This window comes from Bubalus bubalis, chromosome 4 (assembly GCF_019923935.1).
Source record: "Bubalus bubalis isolate 160015118507 breed Murrah chromosome 4, NDDB_SH_1, whole genome shotgun sequence".
NCBI classification, from domain to species: domain Eukaryota; kingdom Metazoa; phylum Chordata; class Mammalia; order Artiodactyla; family Bovidae; genus Bubalus; species Bubalus bubalis.
In genome coordinates, this window is record NC_059160.1 from 144,429,564 (window position 1) to 144,448,652 (window position 19,089).

General features: G+C 38.9%; 1 protein-coding gene across 1 annotated transcript in view; it reads left to right on the plus strand.

Annotated features, from left to right (window-relative positions):
• KIFBP (kinesin family binding protein) overlaps positions 1-19,089 on the plus strand; it is a 36,949-nt gene that overhangs the window by 15,489 nt on the left and 2,371 nt on the right. Inside the window, exons 3-6 of the mRNA XM_044942196.1 lie at positions 4,195-4,274; positions 4,559-4,742; positions 7,285-7,369; positions 15,664-15,779. Coding sequence (XP_044798131.1) covers positions 4,195-4,274; positions 4,559-4,742; positions 7,285-7,369; positions 15,664-15,779 — 465 coding nt within the window. The remainder of the gene's footprint in view (positions 1-4,194; positions 4,275-4,558; positions 4,743-7,284; positions 7,370-15,663; positions 15,780-19,089) is intronic.

Sequence of the window (19,089 nt, forward strand, 5' to 3'; positions counted from 1 at the left end):
CTATTTCAAATCCTGAAAGATGATGCTGTGAAAGTGCTGCAGTCAATATCCCAGCAAATTTGGAAAACTCAGCAGTGACCAAAGAACTGAAAAAGGTCAGTTTTCATTCCAATCCCGAAGAAAGGCAATGCCAAAGAATGCTCAAACTACTGCACAGTTACACTCATCTCACACTCTAGTAAAGTAATGCTCAAAATTCTCCAAGCCAGGCTTCAGCAATATGTGAATCGTGAACTTCCCAGATGGTCAAGCTGGTTTTAGAAAAGGCAGAGGAACCCGAGATCAAATTGCCAACATCCGCTGGATCATGGAAAAAGCAAGAGAGTTCCAGAAAAACATCTACTTCTGCTCTATTGATTATGCCAAAGCCTTTGACTGTGAGGATCACAACAAACTCTGGAAAATTCTTAAAGAAATGGGACCACCAGATCACCTGACCTGCCTTCTAAGAAATCTGTATGCAGGTCAGGAAGCAACAGTTAGAACCGGACATGGAACAACAGACTGGTTCCAGATATGAAAAGGAGAACGTCAAGGCTGTATATTGTCACCCTGCTTATTTAACTTACATGCAGAGTACATCATGTGAAATGCTGGGCTGTATGAAGCACAAGCTGGAATCAAGATTGCTGGGACAAATATCAATAACCTCAGATATGCAGATGACACCACCCTTATGGCAGAAAGCGAAGAACTAAAGAGCTTCTTGAAGAAAGTGAAAGAGGAGAGTGAAAAAGTTGGCTTAAAACTCAACATTCAGAAAACTAAGATCGTGGCATCCAGTCCCATAACTTCATGGCAAATAGATGGGGAAACAGTGGAAACACTGACAGACTTTATTTTTTTGGGCTCCAAAATCACTGCAGATGGTAACTGCAGCCATGAAATTAAAAGAAGCTAGCTCCTTGGAAAAAAAGCTGTGACCAACCTAAACAGCATATAAAAAAGCAGACACCTTATTTTGCCAACAAAGGTCTGTCTAGTCAAGGTTATGGTTTTTCCAGTAGTCATGTATGGATGTGAGAGTTGGACTATAAAGAAAGCTGAGCGCCGAAGAATTGATGCTTTTGAACTGTGGTTTTGGAGAAGACTCTTGAGAGTCCCTTGGACTGCAAGATCCAACCAGTCCATCCTAAAGGAAATCGGTCCTGAACATCCATTGGAAGGACTGATGCTAAAGCTGAAACTCCAATACTTTGGCCACCTGATGCGAAAAACTGACTCATTGAAAAGACCCTAATGCTGAGAAAGATTGAAGGTAGGAGAGGAAGGGGAAGACAGGATGAGATGACTAATGGCATCACTGACTCAATGGACATGACTTTGAGCAAGCTCCAGGAGTTGGTGATGGAAAGGGAAGCCTGGTGCGCTGCAGTCCTTGGGGTCGCAAAGAGTCTAACACGACTGAAGTGAACTGAACTGAGGCAGTAGTTTTCAAGTTGTTGCCTGAAGTGGCCACATGTGGGCAGCATTTCTTCATCCTCAGCCCTGTTTTCCCTGGCAAGCAGACATTGAACCTTAGAGCAAGTCCTGCTTTTGGGTTGTAGAGTGGAATGCTCCAGAAGAAGCGCCCCAAAACTTGCCTTTGCGTAGCTCTCTTTTGTATTAACTTTTAAATTTTTTATTGGAGTAACATTTAAGTACATGTTGTAGGTGATGTAGGTGTACAGAATCTTCCTGTTTTACATATACATACATCTTTGTATGTTCAGATTCTTTTCCCATTTCAGTTACTAAAGAGTGTTAATTAGGTCTTCCTTTGTAGAATATCACTTGTTGTTAATTATGTTTTATGAGTAATAATTGTATTTGTTCATCCTAATTTCCTAATTTATCCCTTCCGCGCTTCCTATTGTTACCATAAATTTGGTTCTGAAGTGTCTGCATCTGTTTTCCCAATTAGTTCATGGGGTGTGCACATTACACCTGCAAGTAATATAAAACTTTTGCCTTTCTGACTTCATTTAGTAGGATTCTCTCTACTTCACATAGGTTCTGGCAGTTGGCATGGTTACATTCTTTCATGCCTGAGTCAAGTTGCATTGCCCACATGTTGCACCTCCTCACCTGCTCGTCGGTCCATGAACATTTGCTGCTTCCGCGTCTTCGCTGTTGTAATAGGCGCTGCAGTGCACGTTGCGTGCCTGTGTCTTTTCAAAGTCTGCTTCTCTCCCGTGTACTCTTTAAGAGTGGGACTGCTGGGTCATATAGTAGGTGTGTTTTTCTAAACGTTTTAAAGGCACTTTTGTGCTCCTTTTCATAGTGGGTGTACCAGTTTACTTTGCTACTAGCATGTGGAAGTGTTCCTTTTTCTGTACACCCTCTTTAGCTTTCATTGTTTGTAGAAATTTTGATGATAGGTTTTCTGAGTGGTTTGAGATGTCTCATTTTTAATTCTGAGTTGAATTTTTCCAATTATTACTAGAAAACAGTTTTGAGCATGTTTTCATGTGCCTCTTAGTTGTGTGTTTTTCTTTTCAGAAAATGTTTTTTTTAGGTTGTCTGACCATTTTTGATTCGTTTAACGTACATTTTGAATGTGCATTTTTAGGCCATTAACACTTTTTCTGAGGAATATATCAGCAAGTTGAATTTTAAAAGCTGTGGATATTCTATCTTAGTTTTAAAAATTTCCTCATAAAGTGCTAAGGGCAGAGCCTCACAAAGCCAGATTGATGTGTTTGTTGCCTTTATGAGTTTAGGATCATAGTCTTACACATGACATTGTTAGTTTAAAATGTGAAGATTGTATTTCATTAAATACTAGTATTAATTAGCGTTTAATGTCATTATTTCATTTAATACTATTATTACCTATATTTCATTAAATACTAGTATTAATATAAAAACATAAAACACATAGCAAAATTCTTTGTTCTTAATTGTACCTCTTTTTTATTTAAGAGACTGGTTTGACTGTGTTACAGTATGATGTGTGATATAGTATGTACATAAAAAATACATTAATTCCTCTCGTCAGGACAGGGCTAAGCATTCAAAACAGCCCTCAAAGTTGTTAAGGAGGTTTCTGAAGAATAATTTGTTTGCCTTAGGCCTTGCTTCCTGTCTTAGCCATTCTTACTTTTTGTGAATTCTAGGAACAGAAGTGATCCTTTTAATGTTTGCATCCAGAATATAAGATCACATTTTTTTTTTTTTAAACGAAAACCATGGTTGCTATTTGCAGTTTAGTGAATTCAGTTTAAGGCAGATCAGCCTGTCCTCCCGGAAGTAGAATGAGGCAGTGGTTAAGTAGTTCTGCTTTTTTTGGACGGAGAAGGCAATGGCACCCCACTCCAGTACTCTTGCCTGGAAAATCCCATGGACGGAGGAGCCTGGTGGGCTGCAGTCCATGGGGTCGCTAAGAGTCGGACACACTGAGCGACTTCACTTTCACACATTGGAGAAGGAAATGGCAACCCACTCCAGTGTTCTTGCCTGGAGAATCCCAGGGATGGGGGAGCCTGGTGGGCTGCTGTCTATGGGGTCTCACGGAGTTGGACACGACTGAAGCGACTTAGCAGCAGCAGCTTTTTTTGGAAGACCTCAGATGAGATTATATGGTTTTTTATATGTATTAATTCAGTGAATCCTCGTAACTACTTGTTGAGGTAGATGTTATTATCCTTACTTGATAGATGAGGAAACATAACAAGAGATGGGGTAACTTGCCCAAGGTAATAAATGATGGAATAACTGACTTTAATTTCCCTGTGTTGAAAGGGGGGTAATCTGTGTATGCTCTCCTTGTTTCCCTGACAATATTAGAATAAATACTGGAAACTTTGATTTTTACTGGTGGTTAGCTTAGAACAATATTGCTCTGAGGACGTACATACATTTTGTTACACATCATGCTTATGTAAGTTTTCAGAAGAGCTTTTGTTTGTGAGAAGATTAAGACTTAAGATACCTATAGAATTATACATCTCTAAAAATGAAAGATTTTTAAGTGTATTTGAAGTTCTCCTGAGCAGTAATTAAAGTATTGTTAAGTGTGAGCTTGTATGTATTCTCTTTTTATTTATTTGACTCTAAGATTATTGTTAGGAAGTTACTTCTTAGATAGTATGTGAAAATGAACTAGTTAAAAATGAAGTAAAAAAAAAAATCAAATTTGATTTCTCAAGTTCCTCCAGAGGAAGGTGCTTGGTTTTTACAGTAAAAATTTAGTTTCTTTTTCTTTGATTGCAGATTGGGAGTCCTCCTCTTGACCCTACTGAGCATTTTCTTCCTGAAGAAGAGAAACTTCCTGAACAGGAGAGATCAAAAAGGTGAGCAGGTCTAGAAATCAGCCCTCACAGGTATTTCCACATAGTGTATTTGAGATGATTGCTCAATATTTTCTCTTTCAAGGCAAAGGTTACAGATTAAAACCGTCATTTGCCACTTCCTAGATGCGTTACCCAGTTTATATCTGGGGCTCAGTTTCCTTATCTGTCAGATACAGTAGTCATATGAACTGGAGGGTCAAGATAACAAGTTCCTTATAAATTTGATAGATTTGAAAGTTCCTTATAAATTATACACTGTTACAGAGATATTTTTTCCTTTATAGATTTGAGAAGGTTTACACTCATAATCTGTATTACCTGGCTCAAGTCTACCAGCATATGGAAATGTTTGAGAAGGCTGCCCATTATTGCCACAGTACCCTCAAACGCCAGCTTGAGCACAACGCCTACCATCCCATGGAGTGGGCTATTAATGCTGCTACCTTGTCACAATTTTACATCAATAAGGTAAGCTACTCAGAGTAGTTACCTACCAGAGTTACCAATAGTGTGTATAAAAGTAGAACCGAAAGAATGTTGAAAATGTCATCTTTTAAAAACAGATAGTTTATGTTGTCAAAAACTTGTAGTTTATGATGTAAACGAAATAGAAAAATGTAGTCCAGTTTGCCAGTGTACTCAAGTTTGTAGCTTTTGTTGCAATAATCCTTTTGAATCTTAAAATAATTTTACTATGTCCTACATGTTGCTTACGACCAATTCTTTTTTGATACAGGCAGGCTATCTCTGTTTTAGTGAAATGTTACCTTAAATTGCAGATTTTATCTTGTAGATTTATCTTTATGCATTGGTAATCTGGCAAGTGTGAGAATTTGTCTGAGGAAGTTGACTGTTAAATGTGGGCTTTGATAGAAGCATGTAATGCTCTCAGTTATTCTTTAGAATTAACTCCTTTGTGAAACTTACTCTGTGTTGGGAATGTCCTGCTCAGTTCGAGTTCTGGGTGGTTATATTTTTACCTAGAGTATTACACAAGGACAAATTTGAGCTTCTTCATTGCTTTCAGAATTATCCTGAATTATGTAGATATCTTTTTATTTTTTTATGTAGATATATTCTTAATTGACCTTTTAAGTTTTTTAGCCCTTAAAAGTATTTTTAATGCTAAAACACTTTAAAGCCTCCTTTTCCAGCCAGATTTTATATTAATTCTCAATATCTCAGTAATAGAAATAACTTTTCTTTGTATTTTGAATTCACATGCCTCTGAAACTTTGGTAATTCTTTGCTTATCAGAGTTCCTTCTTAGATCTCTCTTTATCTGCTGCTGTATCCTTACTGGGCCTATATCCTTTCTAAGTGTCTTGTTAGTGCTGGTTCTATAAACGCGCCCTGTGTTTAAAGTATTGTCCCACAGAATTTCATTCAGAAAAGCTATTAGCAGGAGAGAAAGGGCTGTGGTGACTACAGCATCGCTTCTAGGACTTTGGTCTAAGATCAAGCGTGTAAGTAACGCTACTGCATATATCAGAGCATTCAGTTAAATCTAAATCTCATTAATTCATTTCATCGTGATCATCAAAACTTACCTGGTGCTTCTGCTTGTGGCACCTTTTTTAAATAGTTCCCAGAAGCACCTTATTTTGTTTAGCAACTTTAAAATTATTCACTGTAATTGTACTAAGATATCCAGATGTTAAAGTGTAATTACAAGTTTAAAGTTGTTAAGCATTGCTTATGTAGAGCATGTAGTAAATTTCATGAGGACGTTCCCCCACCATGTGCTTTTCTTTTTTCACCAAAGTGTTTTGTAAGTTTTGTTCCAACTAACTAAGTTATAATGTGAAGAGAGATTTGAGCCTTTTTTTTTTTTTAATACAATTGTCATTTATGTCACTGTCATTTCATCTGGTTCCATGAGGTTTTGCTACGTAGTGAGTCCCTGCCTTGCAGGTGCTAAAGTCCCACATTTACCAGCCACGTAGGGGACACCATGCACACTCACTGTTAGTTCTAACAGTGGTTACTTTCAGATAACCAGTCTGGACAGTGCTGCAGTGATAATGAATAAGAAGTTATAGAGCAACAATTAAAACTTCTTTATGTAAACTGTAACTTTCTTTTGGATTTTGAGGTTTAACACCAATATTTTGATCTGTAGATACTGCTGGGCTAGTACTACACATGGTACCCAGCTGTGCTCAAGATGGCTTCTGAATTACCATAATGGGGAGATACATTGAGTGCTGAGATTTTAAAGTCATAGTCAACTGTTAAAAACCACCTTAGCAAAATCAGTGTTACTAATATGAAATAGACATTTAACAAGGGTGGCTTCCAACTAAAATTTGACTTTTAACTTGGTACTTCTGCTGAGTATTCCTGTGACTTACATGACACATGTAAAGTAAGTAACAAGGAGATCTTCTCCAAGGGTTTGAGAAGCTTACCATGCCCAGCTTTGAACTGTGAAGTCTTCAACTGTGTTGGTAAAGCAGTTCCATAGAGTTTGTCTGTGGAAGTCTGTTCACTTCAAAACTTGGGAAGCCTCATTATATGTACAATTGGAAAGATTTCAGAAGACAGGAATCTCTTATCAGTATTTATCCTGCTTGCCTTTGAATGATTGGATTTAAAGGGGATCTCTAAACCTGAGAAAGATGAAATCTTCCAGTCCGTTGACAGAATGTAACTCGGCTGTTCAGACTGAAGCTTAGAGGACGCGGATGCGTGGTGGACTCTAGGATGACAGCCGTTCTTTTCTGCTGACTGATTCCTTGAGGGGCTAGTTTCCAATCAGCAAGCATTTCTCCAGACAGTTTGGATTATTAAGAGTTTGAGGGTATTGTTATTTTAATCTTTAAGAAGTTTTTTAACCAAATGATATTCAGACATGTCTTATATACTTTCTTGTTTAGTTAACATACAGGGTATCCTTAGTAGTGTTTTTTACCTGAATTTAGAGCTTTTCCCATATTAAGAGACTATGCAAGTATCTATTGCAAATAAGGTTTTGTGATAATTGAATTTATTCTTATTTCTGCAACAGCAATGCTTTATGGAGGCCAGACACTGTTTATCAGCTGCTAATGTCATTTTTGGTCAAATTGGAAAGATCCGAACCACAGAAGACAGTAAGTTTATGTGTACATGTTTCATTATATAACTTTTTAAAAAATCTTATTTTGAGATCCTGTTAATTTAGAAAATTCAAGAACAGAACAAAGAATTACCATAGGCCCATCTGAACTCACCAAGTTTTTATATTTGCCTCGTTTGCAGATATGTTTAGGCTCCATCACCCCCTAATGCTTCAGTGAGTTTTTCCGAAAAATATTTTCTTACATAATCATAGAACAGGAAATGTAACATAGATACAGTTCTTTTATCTATAATTCATATTTAGCAGCTGTCTCCATAACGTCCTTTGTAGCAGTTTCTCTATAGTACTAGTTTCTCTCAGTTCAGTTCAGTCGCTCAGTTTTGTCTGACTCTTTGCGACCCCATGAATTGCAGCACGCCAGGCTTCCCTGTCCATCACCAACTCCCGGAGTTCACTCAAACTCATGTCCATCGAGTCGGTGATGCCATCCAGCTATCTCATCCTCTGTCGTCCCCTTCTCCTCCTGCCCCCAATCCCTCCCAGCATCAGAGTCTTTTCCAATGAGGTGGCCAAAGTACTGGAGTTTCAACTAGTTTCTCTAGTACTTAAAAAAAATTTTATTGACATATAGTTGATTTATAGTGTTGTTAGTTTCTGCTGTACATCAAAGTGAATCAGCTTTGCATATATATATATCCAGTCTTTAGATTCTTTTCCCAGGGGCTACCCTGGTGGCTCAGATGGTAAAGATTCTTTTCCCATATAGGTCATTACAGAATATTGAGAAGAGTTCCCTGTGGTATACAGTAGGTCCTTATTAGTTATCTGTTTTATATATAGTAACGTGTATATGTCAGTCCCAATCTCCCAGTTTATCCCTCCCTGCCCTGCTTTCCTCCCTATTATTTCTATTTTATAAATAGGTTCATTTGTACCATTTTTTAAGATTTCATATATAAGTGATATCATATGATACTTGTCTTTCTCTGACTTCACTCATATCTCTAAGTCCATCCATGTTGCTGCAAATGGCATTATTTCATTTTTTTTATGTCTGAGCAATAATCCATTGTATATATGTACCAGATCTTTATCCATTCTTCTGTTTATCCATTCTTGCTTCCATTTCCTGGGTATTGTAAATAGTGCTGCAGTGAATATTGGGGTGTGAATATCATTTTGAATTATGGTTCTCTTTGGATATATGTCCAGGAGTGGGATTGCAGGATCATAGGGTAGGTCTATTTTCAGTTTTTTAGGGAACCTGCATACTGTTTCCCATAGTAGTTGTCACATCTCTTGAGTTGTCTTTAATCTGGACCAGTTCCTCAGCTTTTCTTTCATCAGGCATTTTTGAAAAAATATAGACCTCTTATTTTATAGATTTTCTACCATTTGGTGTTTGTTTCCTTACACTAAGATTCAGATTTACGTTTTTGGTTGGAATACTGTATATGTGATGTGTCCAAATATCTAGTTTTAATTATAGTGTTTCACTTAGTTTTATAAATCACAGCACAGTCAGCATGTGTATTTGAGCAAGTCAGAACCAAAACAAGCTATTGCTTCACATGTATTAATTGGCCATTATCAAGAAGACAAGAAATAACAAGCGTTGGTGAAGGTGTAGAAAAGGGGACCCATGTGCACTATGGTGGTATTGTAAATTGGTGTAACCACTATGAAAAACTGTATGGAAGCTCTGCAAGAAATTAAAAATAGAGCTATATATGATCCAGCAATTCTTGGGTGCAGTTGCCCCTTGGTGTCCACAGGAGATTGGTTCCAGGACCCCCCCCCCCCCCCATAGCAAACACCTATGGATGCTCCAGTCATAATGCATATAACCAACACACATCCTCTCTTGTATATATTAAATCATCTCTAGAGTATTTACAATACTAAATACAGTGTAAATGCTATATAAGTAATGGACAACATGTGGCAAACTCAAGTTTTGCTTTTGGAACTTTCTAGAATTATTTAAAAATTTTATTTTATATTGGAGTATAGTTAATCAACAGTGTTATGTTTCAGGAAAAAAATCAAAGTTCCCTGTGCTCTACAGTAGGGCCTTGTAGGTAACCTATTTTAAACATAGCAGTGTCTTTTTAATGGCCAAGTAATATTCCACTGTGTATATGTGTGTCACACCTTCTTTAGTTTGCCTGTCAGTGGACATTTAGGTTGTTTCTGTGGCTTGGCTGCTGTCAGCAGTGCTGCAGTGAACACTGAGGTGCATGTATCCTCCTGAACCGTGATTTTCTCCAGATGCACGCCCAGGAGTGGGATTGCTAGATCGTATGGTAGTTCTGTTTTTAGTTTCTTAAGGACCTTCCATACTGCTCTCCATAGTGGCTGCACCAAATTATATTCCTGCCAACAATGTGGGAGGGTTCCCTTTTCTCTACACCCTCTCCAGCATTTATTATTAGTAGACTTTTTGATGATGGCCATTCTGACTGGTGTGGGGTGATACCTCATTTCTCTAATAAGTAGCAATGTTGAGCATTTTTTCATGTGCCTCTTGGCTCTCTAAATGTCTTTGGAGAAATGTCTGTTCAGGTCTTCTGCCCATTCTTGATTGTTTTGCTGTTGAACCATGTGAGCTATTTTAAAATTTTGGAGATTAATCCGTTGTCCATCACGTCATTTACAATATTTTCTCCCATTCTTTGGGTTGTCTTTTCAATGGAATATTAGCCATTAAATAGAATGAAATAATGCTGTTTGTAGCAACATGGATGGACCTGGAGATTATCATACTAAGTGAAGTAAGACAGAAAAAAACAGATATCATATGATATCACTTATAAGTGGAATATAAAAAAGATGATACAAATGAACTTCTTTACAAATGAGAAACGCCCCAATTTGGAGAATAAATTTATGGTTACCAGGCAGGAAAATTGGGAGAAGGGTTAGATTGGGAATTTGGGATTGACATGTACACACTGCTGTATTTAAAATAGGTTACCTGAAAGGACCTGCTGTATAGCATAGCGAACTCTGCTCAATATGCTGTAATAACCTAAATGGAAAAAGAATTTGAAAAATGATTCGTGTATATGTATAACTGAATTACTCTGCTGTACACTAACACAACATTGTTAATTATGCTGCTGCTACTGCTGCTGCTAAGTCACTTCAGTGGTGTCCGACTCTGTGTGACCCCATAGACAACAGCCCACCAGGCTCCCCCGTCCCTGGGATTCTCCAGCAAGAACACTGGAGTGGGTTGTCATTGCCCTCTTCAGTGCATGAAAGTGAAAAGTGAAAGTGAAGTCGCTCAGTCATGTCCGACTCTTCGCGACCCCATGGACTGCAGCCTACTAGGCTCCTCCACCCATGGGATTTTACAGGCAAGAGTAGTGGAGTGGGGTGCTATTGCCTTCTCCATAATTAATATTAAAAAAAAAAAAAGCAGTAATATGCCCACATAGGACCTCTGAGCACATTTTAGTAAGGTATCAGTCCAGTAACTTTTGGTTCCAGACCTTAAGGAGGTCACTTACTCATATCCATAAGCTATAATCCATAAACTGTGTCTAAAAAGGAAAGATCAAGGGCTTCATATCTTTGAATTTGCCTACTTGCTACAATCTACTTATAACCCCAAGATTATTACTCGAGGCACTTCTGTGGTCATTTGCAGAGAGCCAGAGGGTTTGAGACACCTGAGGTGCACATTACCAGCTGCGGTTGAGCAAGGTAACGCTCTGCCTTCTCATTTCAGGCCCTCATACTATAAGCAAGTATACTTTTTGTGGTCTATTTAGTTCCACATTTTTCAGATTGTTCTGCATTTTGTTGTTTAAAATGGCCCCCAGCTGTAGTGCTGAGGTGGTATCTAGTGTTCGTAAGCACGTGAAGGCTGTGAAGCACCTTCTGGAGAAAATACAGTGTTAGACAAGCTTCATTCAGGCACAGGCGACAGTGCTGTTGGCCACGAGTTCATTGTTAATGAGTCAGTAGTTAGACATGAAACAAGGTGTCTTTAAACAGAAATGCATGTAAAGTGTTATATATTGATCAATTGATGAAACTATTGTGTCCAGAAGCTCATTAGAACCTAACTCTATGTTTCCCCTAGGTGTGATATTTTAGCATTACCTAATTTATTATTCACAGTGACTTTATAGACCATAACTACCATGAATGATGAGAATCAGCTGTATATTGTTTCCTTAGAATCCAGGTAGAAAAGTTTTACTGTTGGGATTAAAAATCACCTTTTCTACAGAACCAAACATTCATATGAAGGAGATGAGCAACTTGCTTCTCCCCAGGTAGAGCCGCTGTCCTGATCTCTGCTCTCTGAAATTGGATGGGGGGCTCTGCAACCTTGTGAAGGCTCAAGACAGATAAAAATCAAACTTACAGTGTTTAGGAAAAAGTTTTCCCAAACTTATTCTGTACAACAGGCTGAACATCATGATAATGGGTGTTGGTTTCTAACAAGATACTTAAAATACCTAAAGTGTGTGTTCTTACTAGGGATGAAAATGGTTTTTTGGAAAGTGAAAAGTAAATCTTAGCTATTACAATGGTATGTGGAAAAATAGAGAAAAAGAAGAAAACAAATCTTGCCATTTTTGACGAGTGGACCTTAGGGCATCATACTAAGTGAAATCAGAAAGTGGCACACACTATAGTATGATTTCACTTATATGTGGAACCCAAGAAAACAAAACCCAAAACACAACTCCTAGGTACAGAGAACACATTGGTGGTTGCCAGAGGTGGGTGTGGGTAAATACGTGAAGGGCGTCATAAAATTTATAAGTCATGGGGATGTAAGGTACAGCATAGTGTGTGTTATAATGTATTGATTGCATATTTGAAATTTGCTAACAGAGTAGATCTTAAAAGGTCTCATCCCAGGAAAAAACAGTTAACTATGTATAGTGACAGATTCTAGCTAGACTTACTGTTGTGATCATTTTACAGTATTTAAAAATATCAAGTCATTATGTTGTACACCTGGAACTAATATGTCAGTTATCTCAGTTTAAAAACTGTGTTGGTCACCTAACAAGTTTTATAATAAAGTAACTGTATCATTAAGGATCAGAAGAATACAGAGGCTGAGTTAGAGGAATGCACATTATAAAATTAATTTTTTTTCTCTTATAACATTCAATTAATCATAGATTGAAGTCTAAAAGGTATTTGTCCACAAAAAGAAATAGTTAATGAGAACTAAACCTCCAGTGAGATGTTTTGTCTTTACTCTTTAAAGTAGAAAGCGAAAACATTGGCTATGTTCAGTGTTTTTAAAATGACTTTATTGAGCAGCCTTATATGTTGTTCGAGTATTTGTTGAAAATAATTTGGCAGTGTGTATCAGGAACATTTTAAATGGTGTAAACTCTGACCCAGTAAATTTCACATCTAGGAATCTATCTTAAGGAAATAATTGAAAATCCAGACAAATCTATGCACAGAGATCTTCCTGTTCAGAGTTGTTTGTAAAGAGGAATTGGAAACAATGGGCAGTATTAGAAGAATGACTGAAGTATAGAAATATATTTCTATACATTGTCCATGATGCTAGACTTAAAAACGACGTTAAAGAGTTGATAGTGATAAGTATGTTAGTCACTCAGTCATGTCTGGCTCTTTGTGACCCCATAGACTGTAACCCACCAGGCTCTTCTGTCCATGGAATTCTCCAGGCAAGATTCCTGGTTTGGGTTGCCATTCCCTGCTCCAGGGTATTTTCCCGATCCAGGGATCGAACCTGGGTCTACCGCATTGGGAGCAGATTCTTTACCATCTGAGCCATCAGGGAAGCCCTCATTTTATTACATTTCACACCTTTTCATCATTATTTGTTACGATGGTCTGTGATCAGTGATCTTTCACTGTTGAAGTTGTTTTGGGTGCCACTAACGGTGTCCATAGAAGATGGTAATGGTAGTTGGTAAACGTGTTCTGACTGCTCCACTGGCTGGCTGTTGCCTTGTGTCTCCCTCCCTCTCCTTGGGCCTCTATTTCCTGAAGACACAGCATTATTAAAATTAGATCAGCTAATAACCCTACAGTGACCTTGAAGTGAAAGGAAGAGTTGCACATCTCACACTTTAAGCTAAAAGCTAGAAGTGATTAAACTTAGTGAGGAACGCATGTAAATATGGGGCAGAAGATACTCCCTCTTGTGCAAGTTAGCCAAGTTATGAATGCAAAGAAAAAGTTGCTGAAGGACGTTAGAAGTGCTACTCCAGTGAACACACAAATGATAAGAAAGCAAAACAGCCTTACTGCTGATAATGGAGAAAGTTTTAGTGGTCTGGATAGAAGATCAAACCAGCCACAACATTCCTTTAAGCCAAAGGCTAATCCAGAGCAAGGCCCTAATTTTCTTCAATTCTGTGGAGGCTGAGAGAGGTGAGGAAGCTGCAGAAGAAAAGTTTGAAGTTGAGATTTAAAGAAGGAAGCTGTCTCCATAACATAAAAAGGCAAGGTAAAGTAGCGAGTTTTCCAGAAGATCCAGCTAAGATCATTAATGAAGGTGGCTACTCTACACAGACTTTCAGTGTGGCTGCAGCAGCCTTCTGCTGGAGGAAGGGGCCATCTAGGGCTTTTCATAGCTGGACAGAAGTCAGTGCCTGCTTCAAAGGACAAGCTGCTGACTCTTGTTAGGGGCTAGTGCAGCTGGTGATTTTACCATTCTGAAAATCCTAGGGTCCTTAAAAATTATGCTGATTATGCTTTATGCCAGTCATGCTACCTGTGCTCTGTAAATGGAGCAACAAAACCTGGATGACAACACATGGTTTCCTGGAAATTTTAAGCTCATCGCTGAGACCTACTGTTCAAAAAAAAAAATTCCTTTCAAAGTATTATAGCTCATTGACAGTGTACCTGGGTCATCCAAGAGCTCTTATGGAGATATACTTACGATTAATGCTGTTTGCTAACACAACGTTCATTCTGTAACCCATAGATCAAGGAGTCATTTCGACTTTCAAGTCTTATTATTTGAAGAAAAAAATCATGAGGCTATCACTGCCGTAGATGTGACTCCTCTGATATATCTGGGTAAAGTAAATTGAAAATCTGCTGGAAAGGATTCACCATTCTAGATGTCATTAAGAAGATTTATAATTCATGGGAAGAGGTCAAAATATCAACATTAACAGCAGTTTGGAAGAAGTTGACCAGACCCTCAGGGATGATTTTGAGGGTTGCAAGACTGCAGTGGAGGAAGGAACTGCAGATATAGTAGAAATAGCATGAGAACTAAAATTAAAAGTTGGACCTAGGGGACTTCCCCGGTGGTCCAGTGGCTAATACTCCGTGCTCTCAAAGCAGGGGACCGACATTTGATCCCTTTTCAGGTAATTAGGTTCCACATGCCACAACCAGAGCTCTCATCCGTCACAACTAAGACCCAGTGCAGCTGAATAAATAGGTAAATAAATATTTCTTAAATGTCGAACCTGAAGGTTTGTCTGAGTTGCTACAATCTCATGCTAAATTTTGACAGCTGAGGACTTGATTCTTAGGGATGAGCAAAGAAAGTGGTTTCTTGAGATGGTATCTACTCCAGGTGAAGATACTGTGAAAATTGTTGAAATGACAACAAAGGAGTTAAAATATTACATAAACTTGATAAAGTAGTGACAGGGTTTGAGAGGATTGACTAATTTTAAGAGAAGTTCTACTGTGGGTAAAATGCTATCAAACAGCATTGCATTCTACAGAAGACATTGTTCCTGAAAGAAAGAGTCCATCATGCAGCACACTTCTCTGTTGTCTTACTTTAAGGAAGGGCCACAGCCTCCCTACCCCAGCCTTCAGTAACCAGCACCCTGATCAGTCAGCAGCCATCAGCAATGAGGCAAGACCCTCTAACCAGCAAAAAAGATTATGACTCTCTGAAGCCTTAAATGATGTTTAGCATTTTTTTTAGCAATAAAGTATTTTTTAATGAGAATGTGTACATTTTTAAGACAGTGCTATTGCACACTTAATAGACTACACCATAGTGCAAACCTTAACTTTTATAAGCCACAGAAAACCAAAAATTCACGAGACTCATTTTATTGCGGTGATCTGGAACCAATCCTGCAATATCTGAGGTGCTTTTACTCAAAATTTAATATATGTGGTGACCTTAGTTTCTACCTGTAGGTAATACAAAAGAAAAAAAACTAGAAAGAACCTCTGGGTGGTAGGAATTTTGGGTGAGTTTCTTCCCACTGCTTCAGTTAGGACTTGTTATTTTTATAATCAAGAGTGATATAAAGAAGAATGGCGTACACAATGAAAATTACAGTTGTGACCATTGGCTTACACAAGTCACGTTGTACCTTTTAGCTACGGAAGCCGAAGGAGATGTGCCAGAGCTTTATCACCAAAGAAAAGGGGAAATAGCAAGATGCTGGATCAAGTACTGTCTGACTCTCATGCAGAATGCCCAACTTTCCATGCAGGTAATACAGTCAAAGTGATCTTTTCTGTCTTAAACAGTAGGATGTAAGTAAAAGCTTAAAATGGGAAGTATGCTTATTGGGCTCACTGCATGTGTATTCGTGGCATGCAGAAAGCTTATTTCTTGCTTTCCCTGTCTCAGCCTGTTCAAATCTTACTCCTCCATTAAGGCTGTCTCAAACAGCACCTCTTCCTTCAAGACTTGCCATTGGATAGAGCATAAGCCCCACCAGAGGGGAGTCTTCATCATATTCATACTATGTACCGACTTCTAGACATAACAGGTGCTCAAAAACTATTGAATGTATATACGATTCTTAAACCCTACAGATCTCTTCTCCCTCAAGAACCCTCCCTAAGTCACTTGACTTTGTATTATTCTTATTCATATGCTTATCTTATTCCTTTACCTCTTCTTAGACTGGAAGCAACCTGATGGCAGGAAATCTTAATAATCTTTATATACTTTGGACAGTAAATAATATATAATTGATAAAAATATAAGTATGAATGTATCTGGAAACAGCCCTGCTAGTTTGTGGCTGTCTCCATGGCAGTTAACTTCTCTGTGTCTCAGTTTCCTCACAAGTAAGATGGAGATAATAATATTACTTAATAGTGTTCCTATGAGTTAAATATGTATAAAGGGCTCAGAAAGTGTTCAAGAGGTAACTTAAGTCCTCAATCAATGTTAACTATCATTGTTGATACCACTATTACTAATCCATACTTAATGGATTCTAGTTCCTAATCAGAGCTCTGGTGGCTCAGATGGTAAAGAATCTGCTTGCAATGCAGGAGACCCAGATTCTATACCCGGGTCAGGAAGATTCCCCTGGAGAAGGGAATGGCAACCCATTCCAGTATTCTTGTCTAGAGAATTCCATGGACAGAGAAGCCTGGGGGCTACAGTCCCTGGGGTCACAAAGAGTCAGACACAGCTGAGAGACTAACACTACAGAGGAAAAGAAATCATTTGGATGCATATTCTCCAGGAGACTTTCCTGGAGGAGTTGTCATGCCTCTCTTCTGTTTACATGCATTAAAGTATAACCGTTTTTTACTAGTAAATATAGAACCGTGTGAAACTACTATACAAAATAAAAGCAAACAAACCACAAAACCCCAGAAGCAGCAGTGTTTCAAAGGTGAGAGCACTTTGGAGGTAGAGGGTAAAGATGAGGCATATTTGGAAAAGGAAGGGTGTGGGGAGAAGAACTAGGGAGTTTTACGTCTAGAGAAATTGCAGCCTGGAAAATCTGTCAGTATTCTTCTGCTCAGAAAGCAGTCTAGAAAGTGTGTAAATAAAGACACCGCCAGGATTTAGAGGCTTGGGCCTGCATTTGAAGTGACTGTGTCGAGCAGAGCGCCCTGTGGCTTACTCTTGCCGCTCCTTTAGTCCGTGTTTTCCAGACTGGGCCTGGAATTTACCACCTGCTTGTTTTAAACTCACACAGTGACCACACCACTAAATTACTCAGATTTCCTTGAATCTGGCTGTTACCTTAGCTTCATCCTTTGATCATCTGCTTACCTGAAAAGCCTTCTTTAATTCAAGTTTAATAACATATACAAATTTAGGTATTTATTTCTGACAGGTTTATAGTAGTCATTGTATTATGATGAACAAAAATAGGCATCACAGGGAAGTGCAACTTTAGTAAGTTCCACAAAGGAGAGACACAAGATATAAAAAGTCACAATGGGAGGAAGTAACATCTGAAGGAAGCTCTGGGAATGCGTAGGAATTTCTAGACTGGAGAAAAAGCACAGCATTCCAAGGAGCTGAAGCAGCATGTTGAAAAGTTCTGAGGTGTAGGGAGCATGGTGGTGGAAATGATGGAGCAAGGCCTGTGAGGCTGGAGCAGAGAGAGCATGTGTGATAGAAGACCGAGTTAGAAAAGGCCTGGAACATGCTGGGCCTTCCATAACTGGAAGCCTTGGTGGGGGGCGGGAGGGTTTGGACTGATCACTTAGGTGGCAGAATGGAGGATTGAGGGAAGGCAGGCGTGGACAAGGAAGATTACTTAGGTCACTGGAACAGTGGGGGTGAGATGTGAAGGGAGCTTGGGCTAGGATGGTGGCAGAAGAGATGGTGGGAAAGAGTGGGTGCAAGAGGTTATTTAGGGGGCAAGACAGAAAGGATTTGATTATAGACACGAAGTGTGGGTTGAGAGAGGAGAGAGACATCAAGGATGATTCTCCCACATCGGCTGGCTGTCCAGATCGAGGGAGTGACCTTCCCTAAAATAAGAGTAGAATAGGAACCTGTTTGCGGAAGAGGGAGAGTTCCATTGTGGACATTTTGAGGAATAGGGGTCCTAATCTCCTGAGAGGAGCAGGAGGTGTGTGAGGCGCTTTAGTTATGGGTCTGGAGCCTAATAAGAGCCTGGTGTACCTGAAGATTTGTGGGTCCTCCTCCTGTGGATGGCAGTTGCAACCATGGGCACAGATGGAGACACCTGTGTAGAGCTGTGCTGAGCAATAGAAATAGAAAACCAGCTACATATGTCACTTTAAGTTTTCCAGTGGCTACATTGTGCTTGGTGCTATGTCACTTTAGTCGTGTCCAACTCTGTGACCCCATGAACTGTAGCCTGCCGGACTCCTCTGTCCTTGGGATTCTCCAGGCAAGAATACTGGAGTAGGTTGCCATGCCCTCCTTCAGGGCATCTTCCCGACCCAGGGATCGAACCCATGTCTCTTATGTCTCCTGCATTGGCAAGTGGGTTCTTTACCACTAGCACCACCTGGGAAATGGTGACATTAGACAAAGAAAAAAGCAGGTGAAATTAATTTTAACTTGTATTTCTTCCACCTAGAATATATAAAGAAATATTCATTTCTGTTTGTCATTAATACTAAAAAGTTGTTGCACTGTTTTATAATTTGTACTAAGTCTTGGAAATTGGGTGTATATTATTTTACACTGATCACATCTCAGTGTGGACATTTCAAATGCTCAGTAGTCATCCGTGCGCACCACATGACTCTATTCTGAACAGTGCAGATCTAGAGAGAAGGCTTTTCAAATGAAGAGAAGAGCTGGCCTTGGGGCTGACCACTGGTTATCTGATGTTTAATTTTATCGTCCAGGAAGAAGAGAATGAACTGTCTATTTTTCAACCATCTTAGTTCCTTCCTCTTTTTTTTTTGCCCCGGGAGGTAGGGGAGATAACTTTAACTATGATGGTAGATTTAACACTGTCTTTATTTTAGTATCTTTGAGAGACCTAGAGCATTTCTCTGTAGTGTATTTTATTAAATAACTTAGCATAAACATCATGCTGTTAATGGAATTTCTTTGCAATA